This window comes from Oxyura jamaicensis, chromosome 4 (assembly GCF_011077185.1).
Source record: "Oxyura jamaicensis isolate SHBP4307 breed ruddy duck chromosome 4, BPBGC_Ojam_1.0, whole genome shotgun sequence".
NCBI classification, from domain to species: domain Eukaryota; kingdom Metazoa; phylum Chordata; class Aves; order Anseriformes; family Anatidae; genus Oxyura; species Oxyura jamaicensis.
In genome coordinates this window covers 549,938-565,767 of record NC_048896.1, presented here as the reverse complement: position 1 = coordinate 565,767, position 15,830 = coordinate 549,938, and the positions used below count along the sequence as shown (strand labels likewise).

The 15,830-nt window shown below is 51.1% G+C and overlaps 1 protein-coding gene across 1 annotated transcript in view; it reads right to left on the bottom strand.

The window, feature by feature from the left end:
- AR (androgen receptor) overlaps window positions 1-15,830 on the bottom strand; it is a 58,775-nt gene that overhangs the window by 40,964 nt on the left and 1,981 nt on the right. The window contains exon 2 of the mRNA XM_035324166.1: window positions 15,554-15,821. Within this exon, the coding sequence (XP_035180057.1) occupies window positions 15,554-15,821 (268 nt within the window). The remainder of the gene's footprint in view (window positions 1-15,553; window positions 15,822-15,830) is intronic.

Below are 15,830 nucleotides of genomic sequence, written 5' to 3'. Positions count from 1 at the left end.
TATGTAGAGGCAGATCCCTCAGCAGTCCGCAGCCAGTGGCTCACTTCTAGCCACATCTTTGTGCTCTGTAGCCTTGCCTGCGCTCCGGGCTGCCCGACGGGCCGTGCCTGCCTGCGGCACGCAGCTGCTAACAACGGCAGGCTCCCTGCCAGGGCTTCGCACCTCGGAGGGGTCGAGCCCGGGGGCTGAACGTGCACAGCACTCAAGCTCACCCTGACTGCTCGCTCACCGTCAGGCTGCACCAGCACCAGCAGGACCTGGGAAGCCTCGGCGTGATGCCAGCACGTTTCGGTTCGTGGTGTGAGCCACAGAACGCTGGACCCGCTGCCTCCGGGGGCTGAAGGCATTTCTTGGAAAATGCACAGGGCAGCGGCTTGGCAACGCTGCCCCAGGAGAAACCCACGGATCCCATGGGAGCTGCTCCAAGCAACACCAGGCTGAGTGGGAGGTAAAGCCACCCCACAGCACACACGCTGAGCGTGCGGTAGGGCAGCGAGCTCCTGAGCCACCAGGCACAAGCAGAGCACGCTACCTGCTTCGCCTCTGCGGCACTCTCCCAGGCAGGTGGACAACAGGAGCAGCCAGGAGTCATTTTCTTCTAAGCCTGCCTGCAAACCAAAACACAGATTCCTGGTGTAATTTAGGCTGCCCAGCCCTGAGAGTGCTCTCTCGATTCTCTGTCAGGCCGGCAGCGAGATCGCCCTCCTCTCCCCGTCCCTGTGCCCACCTGCCCGCAGCGCCCGGGGCCTCTCCTGGCCACGAGGGGCACCGAGGCTGCCAGGCCGCGGCGGGGAGCTGCCGTGGGCTGCTCCACAAGGAGAGGAAAAGCTGAGCCTGACTGTGCTTTTCCAGGTGACTGCAAGATCCTGCTGCGGACTCCAGAGCAGCTGAGGAAGCAGCAGTTCTCTTTGGAAGATGGCATCCTCGGAGAAAGGCTTCCCGGCCACAGGGCACACACAAAAGCAGCAGCAAAGCAAGAAACTTGAAAACAGCAAACCAAGCTGAAAGGGCTGAGCTCCCTGGGATTGCCTCACATTTTCTGAAGGGCAGGAGCGCAGATGGACAAAGCACACACCCAGCCCAGCTCGGGGATGCAGCACCCGCGGTACCCGCATCCTTGGGCTCCTGACCCGAGCAGGCCAAGCGCCGCCCGCAGCGGCCCTGAGAGCAGCACATCCAGGCACAAGGGGAAGCGGCTGCGGGGGATCTGGCGGATCACTTCTTGCCTTTGTGTCTGGGCAGGGACAAGTGCAGGTTTTGCACCTCCACAACCCAAATCCCACGGATGGACTTCAAATGCACAAGTCCCAACTCCACAACCCCATGGATGGACTGCTGCAGGCACCGGGGCCGTGGATGTAACGCTGCTAATACCAGAAGACAGTGCACACACAAAAAGCGTGATTTGTGTCCACGGGTATAACGAGACCCATGCCCACAAGTGCACACACACACATACATGGTCAACCCAAGAAAAAATGTGGATCATCTGAAAAACACCTGCATGGGGAAATTTTCCAGTTAGTGCACCTAGCTGCTGCCCAGCCGAAAGCAATTAACCTGATTGGCAGACAAATTACTTTTCTCCTTTTCTCTCTTTCTAAAAAGGGAAGAGGAGCTGCAGAAAGTCTGTCCAAATCCTCTCCAGCAGCATGTCAGAAATGTGCAAACCCTGATGCTGCACGTCCCAGATACCCGGGGAGGGGGAGGAGGAAAGAACCTTCGCTGGGAAATTACTGATACAAAAACTTGTTCCTGTGCTCTGTTCTCAGCACATGAGCCAAGGTCAGAGCATTTTTTCTGCCATTTCTAACTAGCAAAGAAGCTAATGCAGCTAAAATATGTAACCCCAGTGAAAGTGCTGAAGAGTCAGTGAGAAAACACCAGAAAACAAGTGAAGTATCACATTTGGAAAGATGACAACAAGAAGCCACCCTCTGAGGCCTTCCCAGGCATCAGAGAACGCCAGGGGGAAGAGAGAGTGAAGCACCATGTCGGCCTTCCTTGTCCCACGAGCTGAACGTGCTCCAGTGCATCTGTAAAATGCATTTTGGGAAAGCTGCAGTGCAGGCTCCCCACCAGCATTTCGAGGGATTCTTCCTGATGGCGCTTATTCCAGGAAAAGCAGGGGGACTGCGGTCTGGCAGCACAGACTGGGGACCTGTATCTGTTGGTATCTTGTATCTGTGCGCTGCTTTCTGCAGCACAGAAAATCCCCCGAGACCTGCTCAGAGCAGCGCAGCTCACCCACGTGGCCACCCGAGCCGCCCGGAGCGAGGCAGCATCCAACTGCCGTCCCAGTGGGATGAGTGCCTGCTGCCCATGGAAAGGGCATTAGCTATAAATACCTGTAGAGCTGGGCTTTATTTTTAAGCTGATTTCTACTACTGTTAAACCACATAATATGTGGTCTGTGTCCCGTCTACACTGCTTCTTCGGATGTGTCAGCATCTGACTTTGTTCTCAGCATTTAAAAAGCCCTCCCAGATGGAGAGCTCAGCAGTTCCAAGCCACAGAGGAGCATGGGTGACCTTGCTCTTTCTGGCTTCTGCTCAAATTGCATGAAACAGGGAAAAAAAAAAAAAGAAAAAAAAAAAAAAGGCAGAGGCGGGAGCCAAGCACGCCCTGGCCTGGAGCGCGGCCGCGGGGCTGTCCCCAGGCAAGACGCTGCCGCCCGCAACCCCCTTGCCTGGCACAGGCTGTCCCAGCGCCAGGAGCTGGACGGGGTCAGATCCTCCCGAGGACAGCACTCAGCCTGCTAAAGTAAATGGCACTATTTACAGGGCCTAAAGTCCAGTCCACAAGTACATCTCTGCAGGGCAGTTTCCTCAACAACAGGCCTGGAAAAACAAACCCAGATCCCCCCCCAGCCCCAGGAACCCAGATCTGGCAGTGCCAGGGCAGGCAGGCGTTCATACCCCGTGGGGGATTTTTGCCAAAGCCACCTGCTCACTAAAAATCTCCTCTCCCACCCTGTTGATCGAGGAGGAATAATGCCTATTTTTCATGGTTGCCTGGAAGCTAAACGAATCACAGCTCACAAGTGCTTTGGAAGAAAAGTGCCTTAGGAGCACAAAGTAGCACAAAAATACTGGTAGTATCTTTATTACTGTTAGAATGTATATTGAACTTCGCTTATAAATTCTTGTGAAGAGGAACCTGGGTGGCGTTCATTATTTTTAAAGCAGGATGAAACACGAAGAGACACTGCAAAAGCTGCCAGCGCTGCCTGCCGCACACGCCTCATGCAGGCCAGGAAGGCAGCTCCGAGGAGGAAGCTCGCGGAGCTCGGGGGCTCTCCTCGCGGGATTTTCTCCTCCTCTTTGCCCCACACCCTGAGTCCGGGAGGGGGGAGGCTGCAGCGGGCGAGGAGCGGAGCGGGCGCAGCCACACCAGGGGCAATGGACGAGCCAGCAGTGGGTACAGCGAGCGGGATATGTATGAGGAACCTCCGTCAGAAGTCTTTGCCATGACAACTGGGTCAGTTTCTTTTATTTTAATGAGCTTACTCATAGCACTGTTATTGTTAAAAAGTAAAGGCCATTCTGGCCCAGACGGTGTGCTGTGACTATCGATACCAAGGCCAACAGCCCTTCTGAGTTAAAACCCCAAAGTGGTGGGGTCACTCAAACCGAACAGCAGGACTGTTCATTCCTGCAGATGCATCCACTGAATCGCATCACCCCACGGGCAGAGCTGCTTGGCTCTGTCCTGGGAGGCGTTTCTCACCTGCCGCTCGCTAACGAAGGTGTTTCATTATTCCTGGGGGGCAGCAGGCTCCATGCGCCCCTCGCAGGCTGGCCCAGGGGTGCCCGCCGCAGGGGTCCCGCCGGGCTGCACCCACCGACCAGACTACCTCCACCTTAGTGCTGCGGCAGACTTCCTGCTCTTAATGAACTCTGCTAGGCTGAGAGTAATTGCCTCTGTGCCTCAGCAGCAGAACAGACTGTGTGTCTAACTGTCTTATAGAGACACTTGAGAAAGCCTCTGGCAGTGCCAGCATGCAGTGCAACGCAATGACACAGACTGACAGGCACTACAACTCCTGCCCCCGCCAGAGGATGATAAAAGGATAAAATCGCACTTTACAATCATTTATTTCCCTTTGGGTCCCCACATACAGCATACTGAAACCTACGGATCGCTGGCAGTGGCCCTTTGCAGGTCCCCAGCACCAGCCTGGATGCTCCTGGGGACCCGAGGGCTGACCGAAGGCTGCTGCCCTGGAGCCCCAGCTCAACGCAGTGCAGAGCACGGCCCCCTTGCCCCCCCCAGCCCCCTGCCCACACTGCCAGCCCCACAGGGGACAGACGAGCTGAGGTTCATCTCACCTCCTTCTCCAGCACAGATTTCTCATGGCCCTTTTGCAATTAACAGTATCTTAAAATGCCGAGCCTCACCTGAGTGACAATAAGTGATTGTCATCTCTTCATCTTCTTCACCTGCATCAGTACGGCCCCGCACCTGTGCTCTGTAAGTCCCACGCCTGCGAAAAGCCCCTCCCTGCCCAGCCTCTGCTCTTTGTTCGATTTCCCCTGGGCCGCAGGAAATCACAGTGATCCTTTGGTGTCACCACACAGGAGCAGTAACAGATGAGGCTCCGGCCTCACTCATCAGCGGGACTCCGCTGCTGACAGCAGCGCAATCAGCCATGCAGGGATGTGTCAACTTCTTCCAGGAGCTCTTTTTTCTCCAAGAAAAATGTGCACTTTCTGCTGCACAGCACAAACCTGAAGCTCATAATACAACTACTTTCATACACTTCAGCTTTTTTAAGCAAATACATTAACAGCTGGACAGAATTCGCTGCCCCCAGGTCCCAAAGCCCTTCATAAAGGAAGCCCCACTACTCTGAAATTGCAGCCTGTGAAGCGGGTCTCTGGATTTCCAAACCGAGGCTTCTGCCCCACTTCTTACCTAGATGATACCTCAAAACTCTGAGCGATGGGGCCACTGAAAGAGCATTGGTGTCACCCCTCAGGGTGTTAAGTTTATGATTTGTTTCTCACTCTCAAAAATAAATCAGCTGATCATCATATTTCATTCAGCTGAACATTATCTAACCCAGCATTACTCTCTCTGCAAAAGATCTGAACTACCAGGGACCTACCAGGACATGAATGTGCTTTTGTACATCAGATAAAACTTCCTAATGTCCTCCTACTGTTCACAAAGTCAAGTCCCCAATTACACTTTGTACCAATTAATTTAAGCTGTTAGCCAGAGGAAACGAGCTTCAGTGAGGACCCATCCACGTGTACTGACAGATGATGAGGGATGCGCTGTGGCACCTCCAGCCCCACGCACACCCCGGGCGTGAGCTGGGGGCACCGCAGCCATCGGGGAGCTGCACAAGAGCAGCGGTGACAGCGCACATGCACCATGGGGCTCGCTGCAGCAAGGCACGGCCGTGGCACCCTGCATTCAGCAACCAGACCCCACCGAGTGCCAGTAGGGACCGAGGAATCAGCCCCCTGGCCTGGCTGGTCCACTCGCAGAAGCTGAGGGTGAGAGGAAAAGGGAACAGGGTGGAGGTTTTGCAGTGTCCCCACCTGTGGCACGCTGTGGCTCCGCGGGCAGATGCAGGACAGCAGAGGCAGCAGCCAGCAGGGCCACCCCGTGGTGCCCACTGCATGCCACCCGTCACTGGCACGCGACACCCCCACAGCTGGAGTCTTCCCCTTCCCCAAAACTGCTCCAGAGAGCACTAATGACACAGTGGTCCTGTGCACCCCCACTTGTCACCACTGTGAGGAAGGACTCTGCACAGGTTACTGGATCCCTCTAAGCCTGTGATGCTGTGAAGTGGCAAGGCAGGACCCTCCAGGCATCCCCTCCTGGCATCTGTGCCAGCTCTGCAGGGAGCAGGATATGACCCGGCTGAAGCAGGCTCAGGACAGACGGCGCCAGCCATCTGCTACCAGCGCCGTGCCGCCGCATTGCTAGGCTGAGCACACTGCAGCCGGCTGCGCGCTGGAGGTTCCTCTTGACCCCTGGTAGCAACAAGAAGTCAAAACACCACGGTTTGGTTTGCAGTCCAGTAAGTGTCAAAGCACGGAAAAACGGAGGCAGAGACAGGATGGAATGCCTGCACTGGCCAGGTATTAAGAGACAACCTGTCCATCCCTGCTTCTCAATTGCTTCCCAGGCACAGCTGCTCCAACTGAAATGGGAGAGAGGACATCGGCCTCTCGTGCACACTGCTTCCCAGCTCTCCTGGGGAAAAGAAAGTGCTGGAACGGATCTGATACTCATAGAGAAAACTTTGCCCTTGCTGAGTGCCTATGGAAATGGTGTGTACAAACGGGTTCATCCAAGGTGAGAGGAGATCACTTCTGGCTAGTGTTTGCATTTCACCTAATGATAACAAGGGAAGGTGCCCATGCCTTCTGCGTCACACCATGTCACCAACTGGACATGGCACCCAGCCACCAGAAAAAAGGGGCCTCCTCCCAGCTGACACCGGCTGGTTGCTCTGTCTGGGATGACTCTGCTGTGTTTGCTTTGTGCGGGTTTCTGGTGCAGAAGTCCTCTCTGCAGACAACATTCTTCAGGCCAGCAGCAATGCCAAGAGAAAACCTCAGAAAAGCTGAGGAGCAATGGGCGATGCTGCCTGAAGTTTCTTCTCTGTCCCATTGTCTCAGAGAGGTGGTGCCCCCCAAAACGGAGCTGACACCCAAGTGGTGAAGATGCTGCTCCTGCTACACCTGTGCTGTGGCAGAGAGCTGGAATTCTACAACTGCCTACATGGTTTTTTTCCAGAAAAAGAAAGTTCACTTTAAATTGAAAAAAAAATAACTGAACAAAAGGAGGAAAAGCCTATGTCTCATAAGCCTTTCATGCAGCTGGGTTTATCTGATGTTTCTTGCTTGGCATTGCCTTCTGGCTTATGATGCTGTGCTGTGTTTTTTTTCCATTCACAAAATGTGTTCAGGACTGCGAAAACCTCAAAAGCATAACAGGGCAATGCAGGGGGGACACAGAAAAATGGGCATAGTTCTCAAGGAACCTAGATCGTCACTCAACACCCCAAACACTAAAATCTTCCTTTAAAACACCAACGTCCCTGGGCAGGCTACAGGGCTTATTAGGCTACCAGCTCGCGCGGCAAGATGCCTTTGTGGACACAGGAGGGTTTGGAGGAACTGTGTGAAGGAGGGGCAGCGGCTGCTGGCTGCCACGTGGCACGCCTGCCAGCCTGGCACAACCACACCGATCCGTGTTCCCAAACCGCCCCCGGTGCGGGGCACCCCCGGCTGCACGCCCAGGTCAGCCCGGCCGCGTGGTCGGGCTCACAGCCCCCTCGTGGGCATGAAGCTGAACATCTGGGCAAGGGGGAACTCCGTTTTTCTACCTATTTCCTGCATTCAGCCGTCAGCCATACGGCCACTGCATGGGCCCTGGGGATCTCCCCCAGCAGCTCAGAGAAACAAGTGGCTCTTACTAGAAGTAGTGGAAAGTTTCCCACAGAACAGTTTTCTTTCGATAAATGCCCATTTGATTAAATTTTAAATGTTATCATCCCAGGATGATAAAATAATAAGGTTACTGCTTTTATATTCAGCTTTGCAGCTACAAACCCAAGAGGAAAGTATCCATTTGAATGAACAGCCTCCTATGGCAGCGCAGCCGACAGCCACCAGCGAGCACACCACGTACAAACTGAAAGCAAATCAGAGTAACAATGGCCAGTACAGAAGTGGCAAATTAGCACAAACATTTGAAAATCACCAGTTAATAAAATTAGAATCATAATCAGTAATGACAATATGAATGATAGAAAAATACAAACCACAGAATTGCCACTCTGTATTACAAATTATTTTTAACTCTGTGAAATAAAGCTGCTCTCATCATACCAAAACAAACTGTTCCCATATGGCCACAAAAAAATTCAATAATTTAGGATATTTTTTGATTTATTGCTGACGAAATGGCAACATTTCCCATTTTCCTTCCAGTTCAAGAGCACACACTGAGACTCATCCGTTCCCACCGAACATCGACTCCAAATTTTCATCATCCCCCATTTCCACTATGTTTTTTTTTTTTTCTTTAACTATCTGGTATTTGCTCTCAAAATACCGCATGTCTTATTTTTCATTCACCTAACAGCACATGATTCAAAGGTGCCACCCTGACACGGACATAGGGCAAAGTGTTTTTTCCTGCCTGAAATGAGGCACGGCCTTGGAGGGTCATCGGGAAGGGAGGAGACGGGAGTCGTGCATCTTCTGGAGGGGATATCTGGGGCGGCAGATGGCATTCAGCGCTTTGATACAGTGTTTTTGTTTTCCTTCTTGCAAGGACTGTCCCATACCCATCAGTCCGGGCTGGAGGCAGAGACTTCCAGGAATTGCCGGCTCCGTGCCACATCCCGAGGACGTCCCGGCAGCTGGGCCACTGGCGGCTTGGGCAGCCCGGGTGCGGCAGCTGCTCCGGGGCCACGCTGCCACCTCCCATTCTGCAACGCTGGCTGCCCTTCCAGCAGCGTGGTGACACATGGCCACTCTCCGTCTCAGGCGATGCTGAACACGACCATGCTGCCGACACCGTCATTGGCGAGAAAACCCTGCTGTTTGCTCAGCGCAGCCCTCGAACCAGCTCCGCTGGGGCTGATCCCCGCCCCTGCTACATGAGAATGAAATGTGTGTGCAGACATGCAGCCACTCTCCAGGGGGTTGGCTTTCAGATATGGCAGCACGCAAAGGCACAGGCTCCTAAAGTGCTACTAAACATCTCTCATTCATAATCAGTATTTTGAAATACATTGCCCTTTAAGTCTCAGCAGAAAGCACAAAGGCTCTACCAATGTTTAACTAGCCCTCTTTGGCTGTAATGAAGTTCCTGTAACAGGAAAACCAATGGTTTATACTATAGACTAGCTATACACAGTAATGCAAAGCACAGCTAGCATCTGTTACACAGCATCTGTGTAACAAAGAAATACCAGCGAATACTGTAAAGAAGAAAAATATAAAAGCTGTACAAGTAGAACAGCTGTCATTGGCAAATCATTTACTGCTTCCTGTGCTAAAATTCTTGGTAAATACAGGACGGAGTATACAAAATGCCTTTGTAACTAAAACCCATTAATGCTCTTACACCTTTTTATGTATTATTTCTTTGGTCAATTTTTCTAAATTCTTCAGCCACTGTACTCTATGCCAACTGCTATGTAGAACTTGTCCTTTCATTGTATTATGCACTTAAGACAAACTGGAAAAAAATAATCACAGTACATATCAAGAATGAGACTTTGGAACCAATTTCCAGAGGATGTAAGAGCTCAAAAATGCAAGAGATGGGGAGAAGAGGATAGGAAAGCACAGAGGAGGGAAAGCACAGAGAGAATGGAGGGAAGTCTGCCCTTGAACATTTTTGCAGTGAGTGGATGAAAAAGCAAATAGATGCTTTGTATTCCAGGAACAGACCAGCAGGTCCCACACAAACACACCACATGTGCCTGCACACCGTGCCTTGCTCCCCAGGTGATCCCATGGCGAAGGGACAGGGGAAGAGCTGGCGAGTGGGTGCGTGAACAAGAGGGAAAGAGGGAGGGTAGGGACGGGTGGAAGTGGGGGGGAGAGAAAGAGGGAGACTACATTATGAAACTTGGTATAAAGAATGGAAATACTAAGAAAAAAAAAAACAGAACCAAAACAAATTGAGTGGGAGAAGCAAACTGGATAACAAAGAACACTGGAAACAGTTTATTTTCCTTCATGCTCTGCCACAGACGTCAAGTGCCAATTTAATAGCAAAGTAAAGAGCAGTGTCAGCTCCTAGGACAGAACCGTCATCAGCTCCAGCACTGCACCCAGGCCTCTGCAGCTTCAAGTGCAAACCTCGATGAGGATGGAAAGTACCAATGCCTTTTTCTTTCCATGGGCTCAGTCTGTGCATTAACACAAGGACTGCGATCTGTCCAGTCTGAGTGTTTTCTGGGAGGTTCTGGGCATCTTCAACAGGAAACAGAAAGACTCTCACTGCAGGTTGAGTCTAGCTAACTAGATGTGAAAAAGAATAATCTCATTTATCAAGTGAAATTAAAACTAATTCATGGAAAAGATGAAATAAATCAACACCATCAAAACGGAATGAAAACAAATAAACCAGCTAAGCATGGAACAAAACAAATGAGCTTTGGCTACACATTATAATTCTTCAAATAGCAGCTCTTGGGAGTAAGAAAACGGAGCTGCAGTAGATTTGCTACCAGTACCGGGTGACCCAACAGATGCTGCTCAGCTCCTCAGCTCTCCCCCTGATGAGTTCATTGCACCTACTGTTGTTCTGGGAGAATACAACTTGAGAAGAGTGCTTCACATTGCAGCTACTCCAGTTACCCTGCCTCAATATATCACTTACTTCACAACCCTAACTCAGGTCATGACAGATGAGTGTCTTGTTATAACCTGGTAAAACGCCAGTTCACATTCAAATGAGTCCCTAGTTCTCTAAGCAAGAAACAGCACTTGGCTGTTTGTGAACTACTGGCATTTTATTCTGTGCTTAAAATAGCCATCGCAGGTCTGTCAGTAGGGAGCTTATGAAAGCAGCCTCTTAATGCTGTAACCTGTGGGAAGCTCAGCTCCAACCCCTCCTGAGCTTCAGACTGGGTCTACCCATGTTTGTCCTGCTTTCTGTTTACGAAGCTTTGAAATCCAGTGCCAATGGCACATCGGAGTTAGCAGCCCTGCCCCTGCTCCAGAAACTACCAGTGACTCAGCCAGGCTTCATGTGGCTCTATTTTGCACGGGAAAGTGGAACACTGGTTTGGCAACTCCAGAGAAAACTTGGCTGCACCAGAGCTCAGCGCAGTTATAAAACCTGCAGATACTCAGGCTCCAAAACAGCGGCCTGATCCCGTGGCTGCTGAAGGCAGGGAGTCCCATCTGAGAGCTGCAGGCCTGGGCAGGCAGTGCCACCACCCTGGCCAAGCACTCAGCGCCAAAGAAGGCCTGGGTTTGGGTGGAATTCACCCCAGGAGGTCACCGGGAGCGAATGTGAACCCCCTCGGAAAGAGCCTCCATCTCCCAAACTGTCCTTCTGCAGTGGGGTCGAGCTTCTTAAGGGTAAAAAGCAACGAATGCAACAAAATCTCTCAAGAATTATCAGTCTCAAAGCAAATTACAGACTTTCTCAGTTATGATACTTCTTGAGATGGGACAAGGAAACTCCTCGTGATCCTTTCCTCCCTTCTGCCTTAGCAATTACTCAAGATAGCTTGGCAAGAACTTACAAGAATTTAAGATGCTTCTCAGTTGTGTCCTAGGAATGTTTTCTCCTCCTGTAAATTTGTTGTGATCCTTGCTGCAACGTAAGGCACTTAGCACTAATTTAATGCTAAGTCAATCCTGATGACAAAGCTAACAGCGATGCAAACTGTCCTGGTACATGACACGAGAACATGGATGAATGTGCTGAGAATTAAGTGCGTAACCAGTTGTAACCCACAGCTTGCTCAAAATTTGGAAGTGATCAGGAAAATTATGAAATCTGTTTTTCTAAAAGAAAATCTGACAAGGCATCAACCTTATTACCTACTAATCAAAAGAGTTGAGAAAGGGGAATTTCACGTTGCAGATGGAGTGCTCTGAAGACAACACTAGTGTGCTCTGTTTGGAGACGGTGCCTCATACCTAAGCAAAGGTGTCAGAACACGATGCCCAAATTCTCATGGAAAGAGGCAAAGACCTCAGCAGCACCACAGGAGAAGAACCTGAACCCAGTCAAGGGAATTGTTAACAGGAGTGCCCAATGTGTACTTTCAAAGAAGAAAAAGCAAGAACTGGAAGGTGAATTTTTCTGATGCTTTTTCTTCTCCTTTTATCAGGAACCATCTAAAAGCTTTAGCACATCAGTGATTTTCCCAGCTGCCTGAGGTTCACTGTCCATGGGATCTGCACCAGCAGCTGTGGACTGTCTGTATGTTACGAAGCTGGCCGGAGGGAGAGGCTTCAGAAACAGCATTCTTCCACGCACAGCTTGTCTTCAAAAGAAATATTTACATAATACTGCCATTGCCCTGAGCAAAAAAGGTCCTATTAGCAACAGGAGAAGGGAGGGTGAATCCCACTTCTGCGAAAGCTTTTGCATTCTGCCAGCAAAGAGCTGAGGGTCTGCAGCCGAAGCCTGGCAGGCGGGCAGGGACAGGGCAGGCTACTGGCGGCCGGCCGAGCAGCGCGGCACAGCGCAGGAGCACGGCTCTCAGCCTGGGCTCATCTCCTGGGGTTAAGAAGCTGCCCTTGATCTTGTTATCAGAATCTTATCTCCTTCTTCAACAGGGAGACATTTTTACAGGTATTATCTGTAAGCGGTATCACGATTACATGGCTGGCCACAAAAAAGAACGCCTAGCCGTTATGCCAGATGATGCATAAACACAGGGCACTTGCCCAAGCTGATCACAACTGAACCAGAGAATGGAATCTACAAGCTGGTGTGACTGACAAACACATGGATACAAAACAGATAGTAGCAATAGGAAATGCTGTTTAGAAAGCATGGGAAACTACACGGACAGCTAGATTTTCTGAGCCAATCACCCCCTAAATTCATTTATCACCTTTGTTTCCATTACAACAGTAATAGCTCCCTCTTTGTATTCTTTTTAGATTAAACCAAACAGGCCTAAAACACTTCCTTGCTTCTGTGTTTTAATCTTAAAAGCACTTTGACCCTGTAAGCTTGAATTTATTATATCAATTTTATGTCTCATTCTCAAAGCAGGTTATTTAGTCACCTTACAGACTGCTGGTAATGATTATGCAATAGAGCACAAAGACAAACGGCTACGAGGCCGCAGTGGAACAAAAGCTTGGATTAATTTGTTCATGGTACATAAGCATCACTGGCACCACCAAGTACATTGTGTAAAAAGCTTTACATTAAATCAAGATGTGTTAATTCCTACTTTGCTTCCTATGCAGTGTTTCAGTGCCACTAAAAACAGGCAAATCCCTCCCCTCGCACAAGCCAAGGGGGCAGGCAGCAATTATGCATCTAAGCCCATACCACGCTGAGGACCAGTCCCAGAAGCAGCTGCTCAAGCCCGGTCCCGTATCCCCACCATGCCCTGTGGTCTCAGGCAATTGACCATGCCATAAAATGGTGATGAGGACTCCCAGGAAGAGAGCATCTTAGCTTGGTCACACTGGACCTGTCTGCTTCAGAGAAATACCGGCGCAGCCATCGGCCCCTGACAGCGCCTGTTTTACCGCCTGCGTGTGCTGTAGCCCAGACCAACACGACAGCAGCACGCTGTTTTCCACTCTCAGTCGCTCGGGCAATCCAACCGTCCTCTCCCAAGGCTTTGAAGGCAAACTTGTGAGCTAAAACTCCCCAAACCAAATCCCTAGTACTTTTTATAAAGGGCAAATATAAACAACCGCCCCCAAATATGCTAAGAAACAAAGAACGTGTTCATGCTTTAGTGTCATATACGGGGGAAGGTGTCTAACTTCAGAACTATCTATACCCGATCCAGACTTCGCAAGTCTTCCGAGGAGACTGGGCTGCAGCTGCCACTGCCAGCATTGGGAAGACGTGGAAATCTAAAGGGTAAAACTCCTTAGGCTGGCAAAGCTGTCGGGAGTCCAACAGAAGTGCCCCCCACCTACTCCCAAAGAAATGCTAGGAGACTCCATTCCATATAGCTAAGAGGTAAAACTTCTTTGTGCAATGCCAAGCAGGGAAGGACTGTAACCAAACACAGCTTTGGAAGCTAAAAGGGCTATACGAGACACAGCTGACTGTCCTTCCATGAGGGAGCTTTGCTATAAAATGTTTTAGCTCTCACAACCCTCTTTCTTTACAGTTGCTGCTCTCTGAGATACTGGTAAATAAACTGCTGCCATTTGAGCTTCAGCAGAGACTGCTCATTGCACCACTATTGTTGTAAATCCAAGAGAAAATTGAAAGGCACAGTGAACAGCGATCGATAGGCAGCACATTGTAAGTTGGTGGAGATCTTGCTAGGATGCTACGCAAACCTGACAGAGAGTAACCTGTACGGCTTTAGCCAGACCACAAACAAGTGTGCCACTTTCCTTATAACATTTTAAAATTGCAGCCAAACACAAAGAGGAATATAAACACTGTCACTCTCTCGCTTGCAGCAGCCATGCAATGCTGTATGAGCAATGGAGTCCAAAGGACAAGGTAATGGTGTTTTAGAAACTCTTATACGAGTTCGTACTCCACTGATTTTTACTGAAGCCTGCTGAGTTCAGGCAGGCCTGCCAGCCTCGCAGGACTGCTCCAGGGGAAACGGGGACACAGACGCAGAGAACTGAGCTGCGCTGCTGGGAAGAGGCAGGTACGGTATTTCCCACAGGAATAAGGGAGACTGCACTTATCTCTACAGCAAGACCCTGGCAAAATGTACCTGCTGTCCAGATCCAACCTATACGACTGCCTGTGGAGCACCACATAAGCCCAGTCCTGTTTTCCTTAATGCAATATTCCTTATCCATGCATAGTTCTGCTGTATGGGCTTCACAGGCAAATAAAACTCCCCGACTCAGCCTGCTACTCTCGAAAACCTGCATCATCAATCGACAGTATTTGGATAGCAAAACTTTTACAACTCTACTCATCCCTGCTAACTTTACACTGGTTTGAGCAGAGATTTATCCAGACCCAATAGCAACATGCACAGGGCACACACAGCTCCTGTCGCTGATATGACATACACAGCTGGACTCATTTTGAACTTTCCTTTCTTTTATCCCATTTTTTTCCCGAGACGCTTCTACACAAAATACCCATTATTGTGTAGCTGATAAATACTGCACTGTCCGAATAAAAACACGAGCATTGCGGAGCAGCAAAACAAGCCCAGAAGCACAAGTGTGATGTGTTTGTCCAGCGCTAATTTAAAGGGAAAATCTAATTGTCCATTTTAATCTTTGATCCCACTACACAGTGAGCAGGTGAGTATGAAACTCCAAAGATGCAAACCCAAACTGAAGCCATACCAACCACCTGTGGCTGGGGTACATCTGAGCCGGTAGCTCATCATTTCTGGTTTTTGTTTTGTTTTCTTTTTTCAAATTCAAGAATAAATCCTTTCTCAGTCCTTTTCTCACTCCCGGTTTCTGCCAGCTGCAGTGATTCTCTCAAAAAGCAATACGCTCTGCTGCAATGAAGGGTGGCAACGTATGCCCACTGTTTCTGGTTGCACATACCTATTTCACAGAGACCGTTGATCTGATTTCTGAGGCTAATCCACCAAGAAAAACTACTTCTCCACGAGCCCTTCTCAATCGCCTAACCAGCTCCTCCTTTTCCGTGCTGCTCTACCTAAAACGCATCTTCTGCCCGTGCCCGGCGCAGAGCTGCGGGGCGCATGCTGCATTTCTGCAGCCCACTGCTACCGCCCGCTCAGCTCGAGGAGAAGCAGGAGCCGCTCCGGGGCTCTCCCAGCGCACGGCGGCGCCGCGCTCCCCGCTCCTCGGCGGCGGCCGCGGGCACGGCGGGGACGGGACGCGGGGAGCGCGCTGCGGGGCGGTGCGGGCGCGGTGCGGAGCTGCCCGCCGGTACTCACCGCGCGTCGCCGTAGCCGCCGTAGCCCTCGGCCCAGGGCCCCAGCTCGCTCTTGATGCAGGCGGCGGGGGCGGCGTAGGGCGGCCGCCCCAGCGGGTACCAGGCGTCGGCGGGGAAGTCGGCGGGCTCGGCGGGCGGCCCGCGGCCGCAGACGAAGGGCCCGGCGGGCGGCTCGGCGCACGGCCCGTACAGCTGCCCCTCGTCGGCGAAGAAGGAGGGCGGCCGCCCTACGACGCCCCCGCCGCCTGCATCAAGAGCGAGCTGGGGCCCTGGGCCGA